The sequence below is a fragment of the Pteronotus mesoamericanus genome, unplaced genomic scaffold (assembly GCF_021234165.1).
Source record: "Pteronotus mesoamericanus isolate MK-2021 breed Mesoamerican mustached bat unplaced genomic scaffold, CSHL_Meso_final scaffold_167, whole genome shotgun sequence".
Classification (NCBI taxonomy): Eukaryota; Metazoa; Chordata; class Mammalia; order Chiroptera; family Mormoopidae; genus Pteronotus; species Pteronotus mesoamericanus.
In genome coordinates, this window is record NW_026555308.1 from 13,640,583 (window position 1) to 13,667,968 (window position 27,386).

Below are 27,386 nucleotides of genomic sequence, written 5' to 3' on the forward strand. Positions count from 1 at the left end.
CAGAGTTGAATTGGGAGGGGTAAATAAGAATTTTGGGGAGTGAGGTGGGTGAGGAGGCTAAGGAGGAGAAGGGATTGCTGGCAGAGGGGATGAAAGCGAGAACTTCGAGCTGTACTGCATTTCCTCTGTGTTTGTCCTGAGCAACTGGCATAGAAGGCACGGCCCCTTCACCTTGGATTTTGCCTGTACCTTTGTCAGCACCTTCCACCACAAACCAGCCCTTCTTCCATCAAAAAAAAAAAAAAAGTCTCTTGTGGTCAGCTTGTTGGAAGCCAGCAGACACATCTCAGAGCAGGCAGGGAGAGATGCCTTTGTCTTGGGAGACAGGTTTGGAATGCGTCCTCTGCCATCAGATCCACTGGGTTCAAATCCTGCCTGTGCCAGGTACTGTGACTTTGAGTAGGTTGCTTCACTTCTCGGAGCCTCACTTTCCTCACTTGAGAAATGGGGATGAGTGAACTCCCGCTGGGTCTCTGGGAGGAGAAGCACTAAAGTACCTTGCACAGCATCTTTTGTGTAGTGAGTGCCCATAATGGGGACTGTTAGAGTAATGGGGCCTGTGCGTGGGTGTGTCCACATGGCCCTCAGTGCCCTGGCGCACAGGTGTGTTCGGAGGCGGGCTGGCTCCTGTGAAGTGTGTGGGGCTGCCGAGCCCACCCCCCACGGGCTTTTCCATTCATCTGTCAGTGGACACTTAGGCTTTTTCTGCCTTTTGACATGTATCTTGTTCAAGTCTCTGCTTTCAGTTCTTTTATATCCAGAAGTGAAATTGCTAGGATGTATAATAATTCTATATTAAATTATTTGAGGGACCACCGTACTATCCTTCCATTTTTAAGTGGCATTTGCTTTTTAAATAGGAGTACAAGCATGAGACAGGAAAACTCATCCATGAGAGAAAGATACAAATGAAGGAGAACTCCTTTTCTTGCAGTCCCTCTTAGAAGAAATCATTGCTAACAATTTCTTGTATATTCTCCAGGGGTAAATACCAACATTTTCAAGTGTGTCTTGAGAGTGGGTGTGTGAGTGTGTGCCTTTTTAGATGCAAATGTGTGTGTGTGTGTGCATCCTTCATTTCAAGGATGGGGAAATGGAGAGCCTGCACTTGGCTTCTAGCCAGCCCCTAGGAGCACGGGGGCTTTAGAAGAACAGGGGACCCTGGTGCACAGACACTTGACCTCTACCACCCGGCTACCCCGGAGCTACCCAGGGGCTACCCCGAGTGCCTGAGGCCGCTTGCCTAGTGGTCTGCCACACATCCAGATTCTGGCGTGGCTCCCTCCAGTCCCCACCCACCACACCCTGTCTAATTTCTCTCCAGCACCCTCTCTAGGAAAGGCTTGAATTTTCTTGGGGTAATGGTTTGCTCAGAAGCCCTGGGGCATCGCTGCTCAGACAGACTGTGCTGATTCTCAGGGGTGTTTCATCTCTCAGCCGGCCTCTGTGATTTAAAGCTGCCAGTCAGATGCTGCAGATTATGTTAGAAAATAGCCGTTTGGGCTGAGTTTTGGAGAAGCTGCTGCCAGATGGGGACTCTTGTGTTTTCTTCTATATATAGTCTTTATGGTGAACTAACTGAAGTTAGCACAGTTTATTTTAAGAGGTAACTCCCTGGAGCAGGCTATGGTGGGTTGGGCTGCTTGCCCGGGGGAGCATTTGAAAGATTGCTAAAATTGCCCTCCTGGAGGATAGATCTCCTGGCCTCTGACAGTTCTGGGAGAGGAAGATGTGTTTACTGCTGCATTCCCCTTTGTTGCTGGCAGTAATCAAGAACTTTGCAATGTGCCTGCCATTGCAAACTAGTTGTGATAAAGCTGAGATAGGATAGAAATTTGGCACCTCGTTGTTTCTTATCTCTGGTGGTAAATATTAAGTTTCCTGAGTATTCTGTAAGAACAAGAAAGTAGAGGGTGGAGGTGGGCTTTAATCTGAGATTAATAGGACGTTGTTTAAAGAGCTAGGGCGTCGACTTCCGAGTAAGGGGCCAGTTTCAAATCCCAGCTCAGGCTGTACTACCTTTGGACACTGAAGCAGTTCTTTTGCTGTCTCTCAGCCTCAGTTTTCTCAGCTGTGTGCTGGTGATATCGGCCTAAAGTGTCATAATGAAGGTGGAAATGAGAAATAAAAATGACTTAAGGCCAATAAAGTACCTGGCACATAATAGATGCTTAATAAATAGCAGTTGTTATTGTTTTATTTGAAGGAAAGGAAGCCTTTAGCCCTATCTTCCTAGAAATTATCTCAATGAGAAGGAAGCATTCTGTTAGAATACCAACTAGGATTTTAGGTTAAATTATGCAGGCCTGTGTTAAAAGGGCCATTGTTTGGAAAATGGTCACTTACTGGTGACCTGGCAGAAAGAACCTTCAGATTTCCCTGAGGTGACCTGCCCTCTTTGAGAAAATCCAATTCACATAATCAAAATTATAGAGTGTATTGTTAAGAGGTGATTATATATTAAAATAAATTGTTTTTTTCTTGGAACAGTTGAGCACCCACTTGGTATGGGAACCATAATCTCTCTCCCCCCCCTTTCTCTTTCATATACACTCACACATATTGTCCCTCGAACAGTGTGCCTACTAAGTGCTTGCTGACTTTTATTCATTCACTGATTACTTATTGAGTGTCAGCTGTATGTCATGCCTAAAGTAAACATGCTTGATCTATTCTAATTCAATTACGGAGAAAAAGGAAAGGAGAAAAGGAACAATGAAAATACTCTAGATATCTTCTTTGTTCTTCTAAGTCTCAGTGTTTCAGTGCAGTGAGCACAGCTGGATGTAATAGTTTTTAGGTTCTTTGTAGCGCTTTGATTCTAGAACTCAGCCGGGGTAAAGAATTCCTTTTCCTCATTCTGAACCCCAGCATGATGATTTCTAAGCCTTTGTTCAGCCTTCGCCATCTAGGGGAGATGGTTCCAGCAAAAACTGGAATGCTCAAATGCACACAGCTCTCTGGCGCTAAGTGGTTAAGCCAGAAATAAAAAAAAATAAGTCATGTCCGGGTTTTGGGGGCCCCGTGATCGTTCTGGTTATGTTTGGAACAGGGAGTCATGAAGAGGGTAACCTCATTGCATGGGGTCATAACTTTCATCCCACGAAGGCAGAGAAGTCAGCCTTCCCGATGGGAACATATACATGTGTGGGGAGCGGGGGAAGACAACGAACCAACCAAGTGGATTTCAGAGTCTTTCTCCAGGGGGTAGAACAGAGAACAGGCTGGATATCTTGTGTGCGGGATTTGAACCTTGGTCCCCACTCCTTACCTTCTTTGTGATATTTACAAGCATCTTTACCTCTCCGAACCTGTGTTTTCCTTATATTAATGCCCACAGTTGTCAGTAGAGTCACCAGTTTGTCCTGGTTTGAGACTTTCCTAGTTTTAGCACTCAGCACCCATGTCTTCAGTCCCAGGCAAGTTATAATGATGGTCACATTGGTTTTGAGGTTGAAATAAACCAGAGCACAGAGCACGTAATAGGTATCAGTAGATGGGAGTTTGCAGGAAGTAGTATGTATAGCTTGGTTGTGTGTGTGTGTTGAGGTGGGGTTGCTACTTATCTTTTTCACCCTACAAATGCCTGTAGCATTTTCCTAAGCCACAGAATTCGGAATTGCCAGTTGACATTTGTCTAACCTACATTGATTTTTGTCTTTTTTTTAAAGGCAGAAGGAAGATATTTTACCAGACTTTAATATGCTGCAACATATCACAACTTGATATTTTTCATTGTCTGTAACAATAATGAAGATTGAATAATTTGTAAAGCTCAGTAGGTAGTAGCAACCTATGGCTCAGACTGTGTGGGATGTGTTATGAGTCCTAAAAATGAGAAATAGAAATTACTTGAAACTCATTTGGAAAATTTTCAGAGTGTTGGTTCACTGAGTTGGTTTTCAGATGTACATTTGGATTTGATGATGGGAAGCCAGGTATATAAATATGACCTAGATAGCGGTACGGAAAGCCTGCTTCTAATGAAGATGCATGTCCACACTAAACCTTGTCCATGGTTCCCCCATGCTCTTTGGATTTGACCAAACTCCTTCCTGGGACCCGCAAGGACTCCCCTCCTCAGCCTGCACAGTGGTCCTCCCACTTCATCGCGTGGCACTCACTCCTCCACATTCTAGGTTCTCTTTGTTTCTTAAAAATGATGTCTGGTGTCCCACCTCAGAGCCTTCATTGATACCTTTCCTTCCGCCCAAAATGCTTATCGCCTTTCTCATCTCGGACAAGATCCTTGCTACTCTTTCTTTGAAGCCCAGTTTAATTCTCACTTCCTGAAACAGTCTCTGGCTTCCCCACTGAGATTGAAGGTCCTCTGTTTCGTGTCCTCCCTCTGTCCTCCTCTTTGGCAGCTTTTATCTCAAATGTAACTAAATCACTGATTTTGTCATCAGTTGATATCTGATTATTGAATCAATCAACCCGTACCCTGTCTGTCTTGTTATACTTTCTGTGTTCATTGAAAAGTTGACAGATGTCAGATTTTACAGGGATCGAGAGGCTGTGGAACAGTGTACAGAGCAGGGCATCTAGAGACAGGTCTCCTGAATTTGGTCAAGTTCTGGCTCCAACGCTCTACAGCTGAGTGACTTTGGGCATGTTGCATAACCTTTCTGAGCTCTGTTCCCTCATCTGTAAAATGGGGGCTAAAAATTTTATGGAATGAGTAGTTAAGAGGATGAAGTGAGTTAATACATGTCAGTAGCTTAGAATAGCGCCTGGCACGTGGTATACATTGATGCTGGTGGTGGATATTACCACTTGTTCTACTAGTATTAGCTTTAATCTTGAGAGACAGTAGCTAGGTAGCTTAAGAAAGTGTTGAAGGAGATAATGTTCATTGTTTGTGTCACGTTGTGGCATTGTTTAATTAGTAACCCCTGAGATCATAGAAGAGTTGTTTAAAGGCTCAGTCTTCTCATCTATGAAATGGGGTCAGCACTACCTTACTCCATATTACCTATTCACAGGGTTGGCGTGGGTTCGAAAAAGATGGGGCTGTACAGACAGCCAGCCCCTGGTTGAGTCACACAGCAGGTGCTTGATGAGATTTAGTGGTCCAAACACCATGAGATCCTGATTAGCAGCTCCTCACACCCCACAGACAGGGGTGCCTGAGCTGTGTTTGGGGTCTGAAGATCTGGGCTATAAATCTGGGTTTCCATGATAGCCTTTCCACCAAGCCGTCTGTATCTCTGTGATTTAAAACAAAACAAAATGTGCCCTGGTTGGTGTGGTTTAGTGGGCTGAGTGCCAGCCTGCGAACCAAAGGGTCACCAGTTCAATTCCCAGTCAGGGCACGTGCCTGGGTTGCAGGCCAGGTCCCCAGTAGGGGGAGCACGAGAGGCAAACACATGTTGATGTTTCTCTCCCTCTCCTTCTCCCTCCCTTCCCCTCTCTCTCAAAATAAATAAATAAAATCTTAAAAACAAAACACAACAAAACGAAAAATAATAATGAATGGTCCAAGGTCCTGGTTTTATATGGCAACTTACAAGATAGCAGGACAAGTCATTGGGGAATGTGTTGCTAACAGACATCATAAATACAACTGATTAGGTATTCACAGTTCTCAGATGGCTCATAGTGCAGTGAGTATGAGTGAGTCAAGAACATGTTAGGAACAGATGTTTAGGTATGTTACAGCCTTGTAGGTGACACATTTTAAAATAAATACTTATTTGATGATTATTATGAACCAGTCATTATTCCAAGTACTTTACAAATGTTAAGTCAATCAATCCTGAAAAGCAGCCTGGGAGGTAGGTATTGTTATTATCCCCATTTCACATATGAGGAAACTGAGGCACCAAGTTGGTAAGTGACTTGCTCAAGGTCAGACAAAAGCAATGGACCGAGCCAGCATTTGAGCAAAGGTAATCTGATGCAAGAGTCCCTGTTCTCAACCACTACTCCGTGCTGAAGTCACATGGAAGAATGTAACAAATGGACATGGATAATTGAATGCGCAATACCCACCTTCCCCCTGAATGGCTCAGCCCAGCTGTCCTTGGTCCTGAATTCCATAGGCTTCTCCATTACAGAACTAGGGTTTAGAAACTGGCAGTGGGAGGGTTTAAGCCCTCAAATTGACAGAAGCTATACAGTCTCTTGTCTTTATCGTTGACATTGTGCCCGTCCCCATTCACATCCTCTCCCCAAAATAACCTTCTTTTACTTGGGTAAAATGTGCGAGTAGTTTACCATACCTGCTGAAAGCCGGGTCTTAATTAGCTGTAATTTTTGACGACTGCAGCTGTAAACTGTGCTGAAAAGATTGAAAAGATTAGTGCACTAGTAATAAGATAATTGTCCCTGAGAAATGCTGTTAGCATGTAAACACATTTAGCGTGTGAAATCAGAACAACTGTAATATTTTCCCCTTTTGGTGTTTAAAGATGCTCCTGCATGAATAATTATAACTAAATGCAAAGTGCAGAAATGGAACACTGCCTGCTTTTCCTTTCCTTCTTTCTTGATTCTATCACGGCTCAGAAATAAAGGTCTGCTCGGTGGGCTGTCTCCTGGAGTGGCTTCCCGTTCCCCAGCAGCCATTTAAAATTAGTACCAGGAGTGGGGTGGCGCAGGGGGAACTCCCCCACATTAGGGATGTTAGGCAGACAAAATCTACAGATCCCACTGCAGCTTCTTAGGAGGGCTTTGGATGTAAGAGACCCCACGTACATGTGCGTGAATGCTTACAAATGTTTGCATGTGTACACACACACACGTGCACACGCACACTCATACAGAGCTGAAAAAAATGGTCATGGCTACCTACAGCAGAAGCAGATGCAGTTACCCTCAGTCTACTTTCTTAGATCTACATACAAAGCTGCAGTAAAATCTCCTGCACTTGCCACTGCTCTGTGGGACCTATCTTGTTTCTTTTGAGTTTTTGTATCTTTGAATAATTGGGAAGTTACTTTCATTTTATGATGTTGTACATGTAATGTCTTCCCGATGGACCATGGCTCATCAGATACGCTACATAGTTCATAAAGACGAACCTCTATTTCCTCAAACATTGGCTGACAAATAGGTTGAACTTGTCTGCTGCTCTCTTTCATTCCCAAGGCTCATCTTTGAGGTAAGGACTTGACTTGTAGTCAAGCAAACATCTTATAACTCACAGATTGACTGGGTGCAGAACACTCGCCTCTTGGATTCCAATCCAATGTGACTTGAGGATCGATTGGCTTGGGTTCAACAAGCATTTACTGAGTGCTGCTTATGAAGCACAGTCAGGACTCATTAAGCATAAAAACAAAGAAGATAGGCTTTGGCCTTGGGAAAGCAGGACATGTCAAAATAGTATATAGCAGGGAGTGAGAACACGGATCCCTAGCTCCTACCTACCATGGGCACAGACTCTGCTCCTGACCCCATTGTTCCTAGGTGTGTGTTCATACACTCTTCTTGAGCCAAATAGTCCTTGGTTTTGTAGCCAATTTGCTTTACAGCCAGTCTGTGGTCCACATCCCATACTCCTGTCTAACCCCAGAGCCTCCGCTGAGAGTGTCAGGACTTGATAAACCAGAGGTCACAAACTCCAGTGCCCACAGCTGCCATGCAGGCAGCCTTAGAGAGGGAACAATGCTGGGGGTAGGGGGTGGGAGCCGTGACAATCTGGAGGTGCATGCCCTGTATAAAAGGGACAGCTACTCCCAGATCTAGACACTCAGTGCCTTGTGAAGGTGGTGGATTTGTGTGACCATTTCTTCTGATTTTCCAAGAAATGCCAGAACTTTGTAGTTTTATGTGAAACCTCCTGAACTTTAAGTGTTGAATCATATGTAGCATTTTTTAAAAACATGACACAGGCTAAACAAAACATATCTGAGCTGAATACTGCCCTTAGGCTCCCAGTTTGTTGTTTGCTACCTGTGCGATAAACCCTTGAGGTGATATTCTCCAAGTGTCTGCTCAGCAGAGCCTACTGCTGGGTTGTTGCTGTTGATTCCCACTGCATCATGCATCAACTTGCACTGCAAACTTTAACTTGCATCTTGCTTCTCCAGTCGTCTCTCACTGCCCTGCCCCCTTCGCACAGATGTCTCAATGAAGTTCCTGGGGAGCTCTTACTATCCTGAATAGATCCTGCAGTTGTGCCAAGCATGTCACGTGTGTGAATGAGAGTTTCCCTACCCCGCACCCCAGTGCAGAAATGCTTAAACATGAAAGGGGATCATTATAGCCTTTGGGCCAGCAAACAGCGCTGAGCACAGTGGTCCTCTCCTGGGTGCTGATTATCAGCTTGCTTGGGGATCTCAGGCTCTTGCCTGACCTTGGCACAGAGTCTGGCAGATTTGGCTTTCTGGGTGTAAAATGGGTCGTTTCAGAAACAAAGCCATTGAGACAGAGTTGAGGAGAGCCCTCTATTCATTGATGAAAGGAGCTCATTGTAAAATATCCATGTGCCCTGCTGGACCCCCTTCCTCTGGCCGCCTCCTCCTCCCTTTTCCCCAGCTGGGGCTTTGTCAGTGGCCCACAGGATGCTCTACCCCAGGCTGTGCTTTCTTCCCATCTTCCTGTCTCCGCAGCTTTGGGGCTGCACTTTGCAGAAGCAAAGCTGGGCCCAGAGCCTCCGTGCACGTTCTTGGCTCCTCAGGCCAATTCTGTTGTCATGGATGATGAGAGCACTTCCTTCCGGGAGGGTTCGGAACAAACAGCCAGTTCACAGGCAGCTGCACGGGGTGGCTGTACAGGAAGTGAAAAAACAGTGGGCACTAATAAGGTGTTCCTGTTCTGCCCTCCTCACCAAAGCCTCCCCAGCCGCGACCCCCAAGAGGTTAAGACTATTGAGCTCCAGGTAGAGGCTTCTAAATGAATACATTGCAGTGCTTAACTGTCTCATGGGTTATCAAAGCTTTTCTGTTTCTTCTCTCAAGTCACATCATCCTCAACTTTTCTTTCTTGGAACTGGGGGTGAGGGTGGGGTCCTGTTGAATAAGCTGCCTGGAGGGTAACATGGTACTTCCTTTGGGGATAGCAGTAGAGTATGGTGGTCAAGATGTGGGCAGGGCAGGGGCTGTGGTCAAGAGAAGGGTGTGTACCTACTGTGAGGAGGTGGCACTACCCAGCTGCAGCTGTGGCCATGACAGTCCAACGTGCCCACTTCTCTGGATCTTCTGACTTTTTAAGAAATCAGAAATCTGGAGATTGTGAAATCACCCAGTTTTTGAAAATGTTGGCAACAAGTGAAGAAAAAAGGTACTGTGCACCATGAAGGTCAAATCATACCACATGCAAGCATTTTGGTTCTGTTTTTAAAATAAAACTCCCATGAAAATATTAAGGTTAAATGGGCATGGCTCTATGGCTTTTGAGCAAGTCCTGTAACCTTTCTGAGCCTCAATTTCCTCTTTTGTAAGTTAGGAACAACCCTGTAAGTTATCTATAGTCTGGAAATAGGCAAATACATAATGCCATTCGGAGCATCCCCCAGTGGGAAAAGCATAAAATAAATTCATCTGTGTTTCCAGACTTTATGGTCGATCTGTAGTAGCCACCCCATGAGGGTGGAATGAGGATTTATCGAAATAATGCACATAAATTGCTAAAGAGGGTGCCTCATAGGGACTCAAACGATAACTATCATCATGGCCATCATCATCATTGTCATTATCATTAAGGAATATAGGAAAAGGATGGGGAAGCAGGAAGGAGGCGCTGAGTCTCTCTGCTCTGTAGCCTCCTGACTTGGACCCTGACTCACATTACAGGAAGCTTTTGCCTCTCTGTCCCCTGCAAGCTGAGCTGCCGACCATTCTCTCCTAGCCTGTGCCAAGGCACAGCCTGGAGCTGGGGTGTGTCCTCTGTAACTGCTGCACAGCTCCTGCTTCATCACCCTTGCACGGGGGCTCGGTTTCCCCTGTGCCTTGAATCAGCAGTTCTGTGTGTGGCCTCTTGGAAACATTCCAGTCATGAAGCACTGCCGAATCACAGTTTTCCCAGAGCTGGGATCTGCTATCTTTTGAACAAAACATGTCCGGGTTGAAGGCTCTTGTGAGAGAGCTGAAGAAGAGGAAATAAAGAAAAGGGGGGAGGGAATAGAAGTTTATTTTGGCAAAAGGGATGAACCCAGGATTTTATATCAACAAACTTGGACTCTAGATGGGGTTTTGATGTAAACTGCGTGTGGCCCTTAGCAAATTTACTTCCCATCTTGGATCTCTTGTACCTCACCAGAAAATGATGGGTTTGATTCAGGTCAGGGATGGAAATAAGTTTCTTATAGGAAAACCAGAATCTGTTGGTAAATGTCTGTTCATAGAACCATATTGAGAATCTGAGGTCAGGTAATTGCTTAGTAATACCTACCTTGGGCACCATACAGGGAGGTCACGGCTCACTTACACTTCATATCTTAAGTTTATTTCTGCATTCACAATCTTAGATTTTGGGAGTCAAAGCTGAACTGTTTCCCTGGGGAACAGAACACCCACCCAGCAGTCCCAGAAGCTGTAGAACAAAGCATAGTGGCTTTGGACTCCATACAGTGTCTCCAGGACACTCAGCAGTATTGGTTCTAATTGGTGCCATCTTGGTGCCTGTACCAAGCGGCAACAATATTGGTAGGTGCTGGGGCCTGTGCCTGGGAAACACTGATTACTGGGCTGAGCTGGAGACACAGCTTATGTTCCAAGCTTCAGGGAGGCTTATGTGTCCAAACGAAGCCCAGGGAGCCCTGGGTGAGTCTACCAGGACCTCTTGCCTGGCTATGTCAGGTGGAGGCTGCATTTCTCTGTTTTTTTGTTTTGTTTTTTTGTTTTTGGGCATGTGGCATGTCTTGTTTCTGGTCTGGAATTCCTTTGAGCTGTGAAAGCAGGGCACTGTAAAGCAATAGTAATTATTCTCCAGGATCATTTGTGGCTTGCCCACTCTATGCTAGGCCTGAGCAAGGCACCGATACAACATCCCAGTCAGTCTTCACAGTGACCATGTGGGATTGTTATTATTATTGTAAAGAGTTAAGTGATTAATCTGAAGACTCACAGCAAGGAAATGGGAAGATCTGTCTGTTAATTAGGAGCATGCCATCCCATTCATGAGGCTTCCTAGTGCCAACTGCTCATGGAACCGTAAACTGTGGTTTAGTGATTTGATTCAAGATGTGGCTGTACCACTGGGAAGCAGAACAGCTTAGTGGTTCACTAGTGCAGCCTCGGGAGCTACGCTTCTCTGGTCCAGATCCTAGCTTTGCCACAATTTGTCTTTGGTCAAATTGCTTCTTCCTTGAGCCTCAGTTGCACTGTCTGTAAAATGGTATCTGTCAATACCTACATTCTAGAGTTGTTGTGAGGTTTAAATGAGATCTTACATCCACTTGTAATAATGTCTTGCATTTGGTAGGAACCCATTGTTAGCTCCTGTTCGGGTTTCTGTCCATATTGACCAGCCATGTGACCCTAGGCAAATTGCTTAAATGCCGGGGTGACACACTTAGTCTGCCTCAGTGGCCAGGCAGCAGCCATTGGGCCAGGAGCTTTGTTGTCTTAGAGGAATGCATGTCCAGTGTTGCTAAATCTCCCATCTTTAAAAAAAGAAGTGAGAAATTTGCACTTGGATGTGAAGTATCCTGGTTTTAAAACATTGGCAGCGATTTCATAAATATTATAGGCCAAAAAAAAAAAAAAAAAAATTCCAAAAGCCCAGTGTATGAGTCATCCGCAGGCCACCAGTTGGCCACTCTGTCTTAACTTTCATATCTCAAGCCTCTAATCTTCCAGGTGGATACATTCAAAAGCTTGTCATTCCAAGAATTATAATTATGTGTACTCTGTAAAGAATTATAAAATCTGGTGAAGTACCCACAGAACAAAGTGTTATATACAACATTCGGTAATTGTTGTTCTCAGAGGTATGCACACCAAGTGGAAGAAGCATTAGAATAGTTTCTGAGTTTCCATATATCTGTGGTTTCTCCTGTCTTCAAGGCTGTGAGTGATTAACCAACTCTAAGGGCCAGAGCTTCATCTTGAGGTTCTGTTGCTCACGTCTGGCTTCTGGCCTAAAAAATGCAGAGGGAATGCATAATGTCAAAGAGTCCTATAAACTTAATTTTTTTTTTTTAAATATAACAGAGAGAAACAGACAGACAGAATGAGGAAACCCCACTTGGTTTTAATGGGCCTAACCGTATCTGCCACCATCCCTCTAAAGCAGTGAGAACCCCCTAGACATCTCAGTGGGGTTTCTGTTTTCTCCCCTGGGCCCTGTTTGAAGGTGAGTTTGCGTTTCCCAACAAGGCCAGTGCTGTGTGCGTCTGGCCCGCATTCACATACCGAATGCAGCCTTTCTTTGAGAACAAGGGCAGTTCTGTGTCCTTGGCATCCCTCCCTCATCGCCCATTGCCACCCGCCCTGCACGTGCCCTGCTTCATCTCAGGGCCCACGGGCAGAAGGAGATAAGTTTGCTGTGAAATTCCACAGGGACATCTAGAGACAAAGCTCCATTGTGTGAGGACCTCGATTCCTGGGACTAGATCTGGAGAAGGAGTTGAGAAGGGTTGCACATCCCGGGGGCAGGAATGCTGGACGGGGGGGTGGTGACAGGGTTGCTGGGGCAGGATGGGTATCTTCAACATAATAGTGGGGTGAAAGGAAGGGGCAGAAGACACCTTGCACCCGGCTGTAGATTGAAATACTAACCCCCAATAGCATGGTGTTAGGAGATGGGGACTTTGGGGGGTGATTAGACCTGGAGGGCAGAGCTGTCGAGAACATGATTTGTGCCTTTATAGAAAGACCCTCCCATTACACTAGGTGAGGACACAGCAAAAAGTCGGCCCTTTGTGAACTGGGAAGCTCTTTGACCTTGGACTTTCTGGCCTCCAGAATGGGGAGGTAGGCATAAGCAACCCCGTCTGTGGTATTCTGTTAGAGAAGCCCGAATGGGCTGAGACACAGACATCATGGAAATGTCTTGGGGGTGCAGCGTGTGAGCGTCAAAGTTCCATGCATGCGTCACACACTCGGTAGCTGGCATGTGTACTAGAAACCTGTTCTTGGTTTCTCACTACCTGTCGTTATCACCTTGAATGCTTTCAGTCTTATATTATTCATGATATAGTGCTGGGGTTCTCGGGCCCCAGTATACATAAGACTTCCCCGTGCGTGTTTAATAAAAAAGCAGAGTCTTTGGGTACGTGCTCAGCAATCCTGAGTCAGCAAGTTCATGCTTTAGAATCACCAGGACTTTAGTTAGGGGACCAGTTTCTGACAACTCAGAAACCTGAGCACCCGTCCTGGCACCGTCCCATCCCAGCCCTCTGTTTTTCAGCAAATTATCCTCACTGAGCATCGGTTATCTGATCTGTAAAATGGGGAGCGCGATACCTCTCTTGGCAAGATTGCAAGTATTCCATGTGCTTGGCATAAAATAAGCATTCAAAAAGGAGCAGCTAAATTTATTCCTTTCACTGCTGTCCAGTGGAATTGGTTTAGCTGGTGTCTGCAGTAATTTGCAGTTCAGAAGAATTGTAGTTGGGTAGGTTTGGGAGTGGAGGGTTGTCTGAGCCTTTATAAGCGGGGAAGAAATAAACCAAGGGATGACTACTTTTCAGCCTTTAACCATGTTCCAGACATTTTAAATACCTGGTTTCATGTAATGTCCATGACAACCTGTGATGTCCATGGTATCCTGTTGTCAACAGGAGGTAATCATATATCTGGATTTGCACGAGACAGCCCATGTTTATACCTGTTAAGCTGGTGTAATTATTACTGTTGCCCCTTTTTTACTTACAAAATGGTCCCAGACAAATTCAGTGCAGTCCCATCTATTTACATGGTGTAAACGAGAAAAGTAAAGCTCACAGAAGCTAAGAAATTTGTCCAAGGTCAAAAGTCTACTAAGTGGCTGTTATCCACTGGATTGCCAACCCCCAGCACCACAGAACATGACTGTATTTGAAAGAGGTGATTAAGTTAAAAGGAAGCCTTTGGGATGGACCCAAATGTACACTGACTGGCGTCCTTACAAGAAGAGGAAATTTGGACACACAGAGCCCCCAGGGAGTACTCATGCACGGTGGGAACACAGTGGGAGGACACTGGGAAGGTTGCCGTCCAAAAGCTGAGGAGACAGGCCACAGGAGGAAAGAACCCTGTTGTCACCTTGATCTTGGCCCTGCAGCCCCCAGAACCGTGAGAAGATAAATTTCTGGTGCATGAGCCACAGAAGTCCACCCATGGTTTCTTCTTGTGGTCACTGAGCAGATTAATGTAGTGGTTGCACATGATTTAAACCCAGGGCTGATCTCGCAAACCTGCACTGTTTTCCACTGAGTGTTCCTTCTTTGCCCTGAAGCCAGGGCCATAGTAAAAGTGATGGTGTCCATTTAGGTCTCCGGCTTGACACAAAACTCAGCGTCCACTTGGTGGTCACCAGTGAGCCCATTTCTCCAGTGGGCAGGCGTGCTGTTAGTGAGCTTTTGTTCCTTTCTGTTTCAGAACTCACAAAGAGTTCATTGCACTTCCCAAGACATCTGGTGTTTGAGGGTAACTAAGAGTGAGGCACAATGTCCTGATGGTGGAAGTTTCCTACTTCTGTCGCTGATCAGACAGCTCACAGGGAGAGAGTGCTACGCAGCCTTCGGAAGCATCCTCCTGGGTGTGTCTGTGCACAGGTGGTACCTTAGGGGCCCATTGTCCATCTGCTGCCTTGATAGGCCCCATGGGGAAGTCTGGCTCTGAAGGCTTGAGTCTCAGGATTTCACCTCCACACCAAAGCGATCATTTAACACCCAAGAGTAAATGCTATCTTCCATCTTCCAAGCAAAGGAAGAGAACGCCCCTTCCAACGGCTGAGGCTTAGCTCAGGGCTCAGCACTGACCAGGAGAGTCAGAAATGTTTGATGCATGCATGGAATGACAATGAACAAATTCTTCCTACTCTTCTCTCTACTTCCTTATGAAAGCTTAATTGCTTATTAAAATTAGGCCTTTGGCCTGGATGGCTTGAAAACACTTGAGCCTAGCATCCTGGTCTTACCAACAAGACCGGTGAGGTGCAAACATGTTTCATTTCTCCAGGACCTGTAATCGGGCTCCTGCCTCTTATTGAAACAGTTAGCTTTGGGAATAGAAGTGTACACAGAGTCACTTGAAACTCATTTCTGTCTCCCTCATGGTGCCCACCAGGCATAGAAATAGCTGCTGAATTGGAACTCAGTAAACGTGCAGATGGATGTGGCTAACTCTACCCAGTTCCCTGTTGTGGCAAAGTGGCTAGGTTTTGTTTTTAGTCATGGCACATGTTCTAATTTCCATCAACCATGTCCACTACTTTTAAAAAAAGACACATGCTAAAAAAGGATTCTAGTAGTTGTTAAGATGGAATCTTTTATTTGCTGTAAGTATTCTTCCTTTTGATAAACATTATCCAGGTCACAAGATTACATCGTCTGAGGTGGGACTATATTTTTTAATAGATCTGCTGTAAAATAACAGAGCATATGTTTCTCAAGAGCACAGTGCTGGGATCGATTCCAGGCTTCAGCACTATCTGTATAATCTAGGATATGTTACTCTGTCTCTTTGGTCTTCAGTTTACCCATCTCTAAATGGGAATAATGGTGGTATCTTCCTCATCGGATTGTTGTAAGGGGTAAATGGAATGATAAATCTATAGAGGTTAAGCTATAAGTGCCTGAAACATGATAAGAACAAGTCATTAGTTATTACTTAATTATTACCTTAGTAAGTTACTAATTATTTCTAGTATTATGTGACTATTCTTAATCTTGGTCAAGTAATATGCCCCTGGGATAAAATGTAGAATAAATCAGAGGAATGAAAACTGCCTATCTCAGGGCAAGAGGATTCTGCGTGATTATTTCTATTAATGCTGTTACAATGGCATCTAAATATCTTTGGAAGGACTGGTGTGTTTGGCAAAGAGGGCTGAAGGCTAACTCATAGGTAGCACTAGATCCTGATACCCAAGTATTCCTTTGCTTGGCATAATGTACACCTTGCATGAAGCTTGGTACATGGTAGGTAGGTTCTCGATAAATCATAGCTATTTGTTATTATTATTTCAAGTCCGTGGGATATATTTGCAGACTTAGGGAGAGATGTACCTTTTGTTTCCAAGGCTGGAGTGTTTTTACAGTAAGTTTTGGTTCTATCAAGGTCAGTCTTTGGAAAACATATCAGTTAGTTATTGCCACAACAATGCCTTACATCTCCGAGGCATACCTTGGAGATACTGCAGGTTTGGTTCCAGACCACTGTAATATGGATTTTTGGGTTTCCCAGTACAAATTTTTGGATTTCCCAGTTCATATAAAAGTTATGTTTACATTTATGTTGTCTTCTAAGTGTGCAATAGCATGTCTAAAAAAATCCCCGATGTACAGAGCTTAATTAAAGATACTTTATTGATTAAAAAAATGTTAACCATCACCGGAGCCCCCAGCAAGTTGCTGAGGGAGAATCTCACCTTCAATTTGTAAAAACACGGTATCTGTTAAGGCCAATAAAATGAGGCTCTTCTATATAACAGATGACCCTGGAACTCACTGGGTTAAAATAAATATATTTTATTTATTTTATAATATATGGTGGGGGGGGGGGCAAAAGTAGGCTTAGAGATTGCCTGAAGGTTGGCTGTGGGTGGCTGATGTAGGCTGGGCTTGGATGCAAGCTACAGATTGGGTCCAGGTCTGTTCCATGTGTCGCCAGTCCTCCTTGAACCAGTAGGCTACCTGGGGCATATTCTTCTTGTGCTGATGCAAAAGCACCAGAGGTCGTGCTCAATCTCACAAGCACATTTCAAGCTGCTGCTTAAGCCGTATCTGCTGACCTCCTGTTGGACAAAACAAGTCACATGGGCAAGGTCGAGGCCAAAGGGTGAGGAAGCATACTCTATGAAGAAATGCAAAATCCCATGACCATAGAGTATGGGTGCAGGGAGTGGTAGAGAATGAGGACCACGAATTCAGTCTACTTAGTTCTCTGTTTGACTTCCCCAATTTAGTCATTGCAGTACCTGCTATGAAAGGGCTTTCCTTGCTTAAGGTGCTTCCCTGTTTCCTGTTACCTCATTAAGATTCTAAAAACACTCGGTAGCATCCGAGTGCATTGCAAATTCCCCTTTGTTCTTGAAGAGCCTTTCCTCTGACAGAGAGGAATTTACTCTACTGTAAAGCAAAGAATCCCAGTTTAGACAGACAGGATGGATTAGGCAGACAACATCATTGACCTGGTTCCACTTCGTTAGCCTTTCCAATTAAGGAAGATGTTGCTGAAAGTGAGACCTCACAGATAAGTAGTCATACCTTGGATCCTCTGGACTGAGGCTCTGTAGGGAGAGTCCTATATTTCAAATGTGCACAGAGGGAGGGGAACAAAATTCTGTTGGCAAGTGAATCCTAATGTTAATGACTGGCCACTTGTGAGTACTTTATCTTCTTGGCTAGGAAATTAACATGCTAAATAGATAGCATTTGTGCTTTTGTCTTCTAGAAGCTTTTTAATGAATATTGGACCCCTGACCATGTGCCCGTAGGGTCTCTGATCTTGGGACATCAAATAAAGAGTTGGTACGTTACTGTATCCAGGGATCAGGCTCTTGATTTGTTTTGTTTTTGGTTGTTTTTTTTGTTTGTTTGTTTGTTTTTTTGTCCAAACAGTTGACAGATTTCCTGTGGTTTCCCCGCGAAGGTCTTTTCCAGTGAAGTTCTTCTTAGGGGTTCATGATGGCATTTTCCCCTCTTCACCCCCTCGGGATTCTGAGCAATGAAGCAGAAGCCCCAAACAATGGCCAAATGGGCTGTGAAGTACAACTTAATTAATCTGGGCATGCACCCAACACCCCAGTGCAGTGCTTTGCAAGGATGTGTTTCAGAAAGAGGCTAAGGTTTGAGTCTCCGATGCAGCTTCTTATCTTCCAATCAGATCTCATTGGTGGAACCTGAAGAAGAGAGACAGACACCCACAGACTTCTCTGAGCTGAAGAGCAGACTTGGCAGGCTCTCACTAAGCACGCCTAAGATCTGACTCACGCCGCCTGTCGCACACCAGGAGAATGGCCTTGCCTCCTGAAGGCAAAAATTGGCCCTGCCTGGTGTGCTTGCTTAACACAGGGAAACTGGAAGTACAACTCTCCCTGTATACGAGGGATCAAGGGGTTAGCTAGAGGGGCTCTGTGAGGGACAGCTACACTAGTGAGCCTGCTCATTCGAAACAAGTGGCTTAGTGAAGGTTCTCACCCATCATAGCTGCCACTTCTTCACCATTGGGAAAGAGCTAGTCAGGGTTTGAAATATTCCTTCCAAGACTCTTCCAATTCCCCCAAGGCTGCAATGTGGGGAGAGTTGGAGAAATGTTCCCCTCAATATTTCCCTGGGGTATGACAAGTGTTCAGTGCCCGGGTGGAATGTGGAAATTAGAGTGAGATATTCTTTTCAATTCACCATTGAAGAAATGCTGGCAATTAGACTCAGAAGTGAAACTGGGGGAGAGGAATTCCCCATCTTGATTTAAAAGTCAGAACTGACCAGAGCTCAAAATGCCCCTGGGTTCATGTCTCTTACATTCACCGGAATTATTATAAATACACGGCATTGTAAAGAGACCCAGAGGAGTGATGAAGAAAGTGACAGGTCATCTAGTGTAGGGGTTCAAAATGTTTCAATTTTTCTATTAGTCCTTTTTTTTATTGTGATGAGAACACTTAACATGAGATTTACCCTATTGACAAAATTTTAAGTGGACAGTATGTATTGTTGACTTTAGGTACAATGTTGTACAGCAGTTCTCTAGAGCTTATTTGTCTCACTCAACTTAAAGTTCATATTCATTGAAGAGCAACTCCCAATTCCCTATTCCCTACCCACCCCCCAAGCCCCTGGCAACCATCATTCTACTCTCTGCTTCTGTGAGTTTGACTACTTTAGATTCTGCATATGCGTGGAATCCTGTCTGCACTCCCATTTTCATTGCAGCCACATTTACAATAACCAAGATACGTAAACAACCTAAATGTCCGTTGATGGATGATGGCGGGGGGAGTGGTATGTGCATATAATGGAATCATATTCTGCCTTCAAAAAGAGGGAAATCCAGCTGTCTGTGACAACATAGATGAACTTTGGGCACATTATGCCAAGTGAAATAAGTTAGACACAGAAGGACAAATATGACATGATTCCTACTTGTGTTCTTTCTTGTTTACCATATAGACCAGTGAGCTGGTGCTAATTTGAATGGCTTCCTAGAAGCCTGTACTGGGAAATCTGCTTGGATAAAGCAAAGCTTCCAACTGAGTTTGTACGCCATGCCCATTCTCTGTAAGAGGCAGCTTGAGATTGCTTTCCCAGAATTACAAATCCAAGACGGCTAAATTCAGAGCCAACATTGTGCAGACAAAAATAGCCTTTATGTGCCAGGTTTCCTGTTTTTGTTGGAAACCACTAGCTGAAAACCACTACCTCCTCTCCATTCGTCCCTTCCTTCTCTGTATCCACCCTGGCCCCCACCCAGAAAGTTCATGTTTAATGACCCGAGACATGACCACCAAGCATTTCCAGTCAATTGGCTTTTGTAGAGAGCGAATGAATCGGACTTTTCTCTGGTCTTCTGTCTCCTGCAAAGGATCTTCCCCAGCCCATTAGAATGTGCTCTGCAAACCGGGAATTAAGCTTTTCTCTTTCTCTGTCTAGATCATATTTCTTCCCTCATTCTTTCCAAGATCAGAGAAAAGTTGCTGGCCTTGCCCCTAATTGGGACTTTGCGTTCGTTCAGGTTTATTTCTAACCCTCTTACAGACCTGTCTTTTCCTTCATATAGAGAGTCTGAACATTCTTAGTTTCCTATTTCTTTACACTTCATGGTTTTGCATGATCTCCATGTAGGTTTCCTTTTAACTTCTTAATGAAAAACTTGAGTCTCCTTAATCATCTGCATATTGGGGGACATTGGAGATTGGGCTGTGCTGTTCTCATGTCTCACAGACTCAGGGAGACAGAGTTGGGCAGCCTACCTGTGGGTTCCTTAAGCACTGAGGGATCTGGCTTTGTTTTAAATGATGATGGGGCAATAGGTTCTATTTGCCCACCACTCATGTGTTTTCTCCTTTCTTCCCACAGGACCCACACCCAAGTCCGCTGATCACCCTGGAGACCCAGGTCAGTACCTTCCCATGGTATTTGTCACTCATCTCTGCACTGATGTTCCTGAACCAGCTCTCCAGGGAGCGTCTGTGCGTCCTCTTGGTTCCATGGCTCAGAAGGACAGGACAGGCATGCAAGGCTGTCCTCCTGTCCTTTCAGGATGTTCATGCATGCACATGTGGGTACACACACCAGCTGACTCTGTGTGTGTGTATACATATGTGTACCCAGGTGTCTGAAAGCACAATAGGAGGTAGAAGAGGATATTGAGGAGATAAATGATGATGGAAGGAGACTTGACTTTGGTGGTAAACACACAATACAGTATATAGATGATCTATTATGTCATTTTACACATGAAACCTATATAATTTTATTAACTTAAAAATTAAAAATAAATGAAAGCACCATAGAAAGAACCATACCCATTTCTTTTGAGTTTTCCTCTGTTCTTTGTTTCTGAGCCACAATCAAGAGGAGGTGAACAGAAAGGGAGAGAGGAGGCAGAAGGGAGCCATGCAGTGGGATGTGGTGGTTCTTCCATGACTTTGGGTTTGGAGAACTTTCCTTGGCAGTGAGGGCAGCAGCTGTGAAGAATCTGGATCACAACGCTGTTTCTGTGTGGGGCAGGTGAACAATGGGCCTTGTCAGGAGGACGTGGCTCTTATTTCACTTCCAGAGAGATAGGACAGCAGCCCAGCTATGAGCGTGGGCCTTGGAGTCCAACAGACCTAGGTGGAATTTCAGATCCACGTCTCCTGGCCCTGACAGGTCACTTAAGCTCTAGGCCTCCCTCTTCTCATCTGGCTGTTACCACAGTGAGAGCACCCACCTTGCAGGGTTGTGCTGAATGACCATAAAGTCATTGATGTAGCCTAAGTACTTGTGAGCGTTAGCCCTTTAAATCAATAGAACTGTTACCTTTCATATGGGACTTGAAGGAGGGTGGTATACCTTTGGATTGACCATGTCCTTAGCAGTGTGATTTGGCCAGAGAATAGAGACAAGATGGGTGCCATCCAGAGCCCCACAGCTAACAGTTTTTTGAGGGTGAGACACAGGCAAACCTATTGGAACATTTCCAGGCTGAATAGGAGCTCGCTGGAAAGGCCTGCCTACCTCTCTCCTTTTTTACCCTCCTCTGGGGGTCTTGCCCTCTCGCTGCATCTCTGCCTCGGTCTTCCCAAAGGGTGCGAGGCAGGAACCTCTGCTACTCCACCTTCCTTGGACAGGAAGGCCAGAGTTTGTGGGCAAAGTGGATTCTCAGGGTTTCTCTGTATTCTTCTGTCATCAGATTTCCCAGCACATATGTTTAGTCACATGGGCTCCAGGGCTGACCAGACAACTGAGTTGGCAGGAAGGAGCAGTGGGTGGGACTTTGAGGGAGTAGATAAGGACCCAGTTTCTTCTTCCTGTTTGGTCATCCTCTGGTCTGGTTTTTCTAAGCTTCTGCCATTCACATATTACCTCAGCCATGTTTACCATAGCTGAATTGTACTTGTTCTATTAAATCACCTAAAAATACATTTTTCCTTGAATTATTATTATTTTTTTTTACTTTCAGAAGTACACTTGTCCTAAACTAATGGTTCCCAGTCACAGGTATCTTCAGCCCCCTAACGGCATTGGGCAATGTCTGGAGACATTTTGGATTATCTCCTCTTGTAAGGTGGGTTACTGCTAGCAGTTAGGAGGTAGAAACCAGGGAGGCTGTTAAGTATCCCTCAGTGCATAAGCGCCCCCCACCCCCAGCCTATAGAAAGGAATTACCCAGCCTAGAATGCCAGTAGTGCTGAGGTTGAGAAACAGTTTCAATCAATACTATTGGTGAAATCACAAGTTTGACATGCTAGCTATATTTTTTTGCAAAACATTAAAATAAATACTAAGTCAGTAAAATTTATAAGTTCCTTTGGGTGGCCTCTAAAAGCATCTAAAGGCACTCCCAGGGGTAGGTGTGCTGCATTTTGGGAAGTGCATCTCTCTCCAGGCTACCCAGCAGATTGCGAGAGAATTTCCAGGGTGTTTTTAAAAATGATGGCCCTTCTCTTCTTTATCAGTTCCTCCTCACAAAGAAAACTCATTAGACTGAGGAATACCCCTGGGAAAGTAGTCTGTGTCCAGAATTCTGGAAGCCAAATCTTACCTCCTGGGAGTAGAGTGGCTCTACGCCAGATGGTTCTGTCCTTGGCCCTCCTGAATCCTTCGCTATGGCAACCGTCTAATCAGCCCTTCAAAGCCTCCATGGGAAAGACCAGTCACATGCCAGTGGCTTTGGCCAGCACATTGTGAGTGTGACAGCTTACTGCTACACAGTGGCCTCTCTTAGAGTCACACCCATTAGCATCGAGACCCGAGCCTCGACCTGCAGCCAGCCATGGCACGAGACAGGCTTTCTGCATTTGTGCCACGCCATTGGGGAAATGACTCAATTTGTCTCCAAACAACACTCCATCAGTCTCATCTGGTTCTTGGCCTTTGGGGAGCCGTAGGATGTTGTTGTCTTTCCCTGAGTTCTGATTTCCCATGTTAAAGAGACATTGGAACCCAACCAGATTTTTTTTTTTTTAAACCATTGGCACAAGTCTGTGGCCAGATCTTACTCTGTGCTGGGCCTCAGCCCATCGTGTGACTCACAATGGGATCCTATTCAACTGCTGGCAGGCAGGTCAGACAAGAGGGGCACAGAAGCGTCTCTGGCAGAAAGTGGTGCCCCAAATATTACCCATATGGCACGAGTAAGATGGCAGATGTGGCTGAGCCTAGAAGACCCAGCCATGCAGAGGAACTGGCAGATGTGCTCTGAGCCCTGGGTCAGTGCCCACTTCCTCCTCCCAGCACCCTTTGCTCCTAAGAAAGGCATTACCCGCTCCGTCCTGGAGCACAGGTGCCACAGGTAGGCCTGCTTGCCTTTTAGGTTTCACTGCCAGCCATGTCCATGCATCACACATCAGTGACTTCACTTGCGCAAGGCCCCACCTGCGTAGGATCATTGGGCCACTGGGGGCCCTTCCCTCCATGCACCTCTTCTCCCCCTGGTATTCATTGCATCGGGCCCTCACCCATGCTTGGTGAATCTGTCCCCGTGCAGCTGTTCTGAGTTGGAGGAGATGGATTGATTGGCTGCTGAGGATTCCTCTAATGCTCTCTGCCGTTAGCACAACACAGCTTTGCATCTGTTGGCATCAGCAGGACTCTCTCTGCCTAATGGCCAGATTAATAGAATGAGGATGCCGAGTAAGGTTGGGATCCCTGGTGTCTGCTTTCCCCTTGGCAGACAGTCCCTGGGGTGCACCAAGAAAGCCTGACGTGCAGTGGTGAATGCGTCCCTAGTCTCCAGGTGTTGGTTACCCAGGAACCAGGTGTGCTAGAAATGGGGGGAAAGAGAAACAGTCTGAGAGGAGTTTGAGTTTCGTTATCGGCTTGGTGGCATTATCATGATCCCCACTCTCACTGATGTTTGTCATTTGCCAGGAACTGGCTTCTCCCATTGACTCCTCAAGAACCCTCATTACCTAGGTGTTGTTAATGATACCCCATTTCCAAATAAGGAACAGAGGTTAAGGAATTTGCCCAAGGTCGTAGGAAGCATGTAGCATTGGTGGGTGTTAGCCTCAGGGCCATATGATATTAGAATCTATCTTCTCAACCTGTAGCTCACTTTTCCAGTTGTCTTGACCAGTAGAAAGACTTGCTAATGCTCAGGCAGTGCTGGAGTGATGGGCTTGATGCAAACAACCCAAGGTCCATGGATAAATAGATAGACAGATAAGAAGGAAGGAAGGGAGGGAAGGAGGGAAGGAGGGAGGGAGGGAGGAAAAGAAAAAAGACAGGAAGAAAAGAAAGAGGAAGGAAGGGAGGGAAGGAGGGAGGTAGGGAGGAAGGGAGGAAAAGAAAAAAGGAAGAAAGAAAGCGGGAAAGAAAGAAGTGCTTTGTACAGGTTATCCACAGATGTACTTACATAAATAGGTAGATGGTGGGTGGGTAGAAAACAGGAAGCACAGTAATTCTTTGACAGACAGGTTACCATAAGGCTTTACCATAAGGGTAAAATGGTTGAAGCAATGGACCCAGTAGAAAATTTATATGCAAGCAACAAAAATGAAATCCTTCTGTATCAATGTGTTTTGAAAAATTTGAGTTCTCATTATTTGATTCTCTCTTTCTCATCGATCCCCAAGATGGTTTATCTTTCCAAATCCACTCCAGTTGTCAAGGCCTCTTGTCATTTAATTTTAGCTTCGCTGCCTCCCTCCCCCACCCCACAACACCAGCTTTACTGTCCGTTCGTTAATGGCCTCTACGCAAACACTGAGACACTCTGGGAGTTGTAAACAAACAAACAAAAAACCACTCTCAGTAAACATTTGTCAGTCTGGATATTTGTGAGGTTGGCTCTACTTAGATGGGAACAAGTCCTGGTTTACTTGAGATCCCTCTCAGGGCCTGAAGATCAAGGGCATCATAAGGAAAACTCCTGGCCGCTCAGCCTGCAACAACCAACCAGGTACTTGACTTTCTTTGACCAGCTAACTGGGGGAATAATGGGAGAGAGTTACATTCATATTATTTAGAGATGATGCTGGGGTCCCTAAGGATTGTGAACAGAGCTCATTGAGGAAAATGAGAAGGGAGTGGAAGGAAATTAATACTTTAGACATGATCTAATGTAAATCCATCCACCCATTTGCTAATTTAATAAATAGTATTGGGCCCGGAAGGTGGCCAGGCCTTGTGCTAGATGCTAAAGTAAAGATACAGTAGTGAACAAAACAGGAGGCTCCCTGCCCATGGAGCATTGATTCTGGTTGGGGGAGTCAGGCAGTGAATTTACAAACAAAAACACCCGTCATATCAGGTGGTAATAAGGGAACAGAAATAAGACAAACACGTTTGTAAGTGAGCCTGACTGGGCACGGTGGGGGCTTGTTCAGGTAGGTCTCTGGAGATGAGTGTCAAGCTCAGGAGGTAATATTTGAGCTGAGGGCTTACTGTTGAGAAAGAGTTAACCAGGCAAAGAGACCTCAGTAACAGCGTTCTGATAATTTTGCATACTCTATCAGGCTTCCTATAAAAATAATGCCGGTTTTCCTTAGAATCAATTAAAGTGTTAGTTCCTTTGAGATCCTTCGATGCTTTTGTGTCATTATAACGTCAAGATGAATAAGGAATTACCTTATCATGCAAAGATGAAGAAGTGGAAGAGAAGAAAAGGGGCTTCAATTTGGGGCCATCCAACCAAACAAACGTCCAGGAGGAGCATTTTGACAGGGCCAAGGGACCTTCAGGTCTGAGCAATGTCATGTAATATGGGGGTTTATGTGAGAAATCTGGCTAATAGTGGTTATTAGCTAATTAGCTAGCTCATGCTCAGTGGAACTGTAACTTAGTCTAAACCAGTGGTTCTCAGCTGGGAGCAAATTTACCTCCCCAGGGGACATTTTTGATTCTCACAATATAGGGGCAGGAATGTGATACTGGTATCTGGTGGGTAGAGGCCAGGGATGCTGCTGAACACCCTGCAAATATGCAAGAGAGAATTATTCAGTCCCAAATGTCAGTAGTGCCAAGGATGGGGAACCCGGGTGTAACCCCTTTTGCCCTGTGGACAGCTTATTTACAAAGACAGTCCCAGCCATAAAATTGTGACCATGTAGAAAAGTGTGATTTGTTCCTTCCTTGTTCTCTTGTTTATGTTCAAATGTCACCCTCTCTGGTTAATAGCAGACTTGTCCCGCCTCTAGACTCTGAGCATGACACATTCATCCCCCAGAGTCTCTAGGTCTGTGTTGACGATGACTGACGCTGCACTCAGAGCAGTGACTCACGATGCGAGTAGCCTGGGCACAGTGTGTGTAAAAGGGGAAACACCTCTTGAAAACGGTTTCCTGAGAGATTAATGGCTCAACAGCACAGAGAATATGCAGCGTTAAAATAAATATATATATATATATATATTTTTTTTTTTTTAAACAACTTAAAAACCAGGTTCTTGGCTGGGGTTTGGAGAGGGGCTGGCCAAAGCTTCTGGACCAGTGTGCAGGCCTTGCGAATGACTAGATTTTGAGGCCCATTTCCTCTTTTGCACGGCCGCCTCTGTGCAAAAGTCTTTCTCATGAAGCTCTTCCGCCACTCCCGGGATTAAAGCAATTGCTGTCTGCTTGCCTCTCTTCCAGTTCTGGGCTTCGATTAACCTTTTCCTCCGTAGAGAGTGGGTTTTGGAGTAATCAGGGAGCTTCTGAATGGCTCTTACCTGAGTCTCCAGCCCATTAATTCTTATGGAGCCCAGCATCTGTTGAGAGGACAGAGAGACCAAATTGCTTTTCAGCCCATCTGCTTCCTCCCGCCAGCCTCCTTGGGGGAACAGAGCCTCTCTGGAGCAGACAGGGCTGGTTTGGGTATGGGCCATATCTCTCTACAGTGATCTTTTCCTCTGGCTCTGACTTGCTGGGTTTTGAACAAGCCCTGGTAAGGGATGGGAAAGGGAGGTGACCAGCTGGACCGTTGCCTGGGCAAAGATTTGGCTCAAAGGGCAGGGAGTCTGGAGCAGAGCAATGGAAACGTTCCCAGGGAGGATTTGCAGTCCTGTGGCCATGGGTGCCTTTCTAGTCTGTATGACTCAGGAGGAACGATGTGATGCAACATTCCACAAATAGGCAGCAAGTTCCCCAATGTGCAGCCACACACCCCGCTTCAAAAACTAGCGTTGAGATCACTGTTCCTCTGTTCTTGGTAGGAGCTGACTGCCCAAGACATTGAAGGTTTGAATTTAGCCCTAGATTGGAGACTTTTAAAATTATTGCTCTTGTCAATAATGACTAACCTGCACGGAATATGTTTACTGTGAGCTGGGAACTGTATACTGTACACATATTTATAAATGTATTACTTTGAGCTAACATTTCTTAAGCACCTATAGGATGTGCTGGGCACTCTTCTAAGTAAGCTCTTTATATGGATTCACTCATTCAGATTTCACAGCTGTCCCCTGTGGGAGGTATTGATGTCATCCCTTTTATGGACAGGAAACTGAGGCACAAAGAGGTTAAGCTGCTTGTCAAACAACTAGCAAGTGGAGCAGCAAGGATTTGAACCTGGCTGTCTAACTTTCATTTATTAGGAAAGTGAACCCTATGAGACAGATACTAATCTTGGCCCCACTTTGCAGATGAGCCAGTGGAGACCTAGAGAGACTGAGTTTCCTTTGAAAAGTTATAGAGACAGTAAGTGGCAGAGGCTGGATTAGAGC

At 45.2% G+C, this 27,386-nt stretch overlaps 1 protein-coding gene across 1 annotated transcript in view; it reads left to right on the forward strand.

Annotated features, from left to right (window-relative positions):
• Positions 1–27,386, forward strand: part of XYLT1 (xylosyltransferase 1) — a 295,314-nt gene that overhangs the window by 68,269 nt on the left and 199,659 nt on the right. Inside the window, exon 2 of the mRNA XM_054589630.1 lies at positions 20,114–20,152. Within this exon, the coding sequence (XP_054445605.1) occupies positions 20,114–20,152 (39 nt within the window). The remainder of the gene's footprint in view (positions 1–20,113; positions 20,153–27,386) is intronic.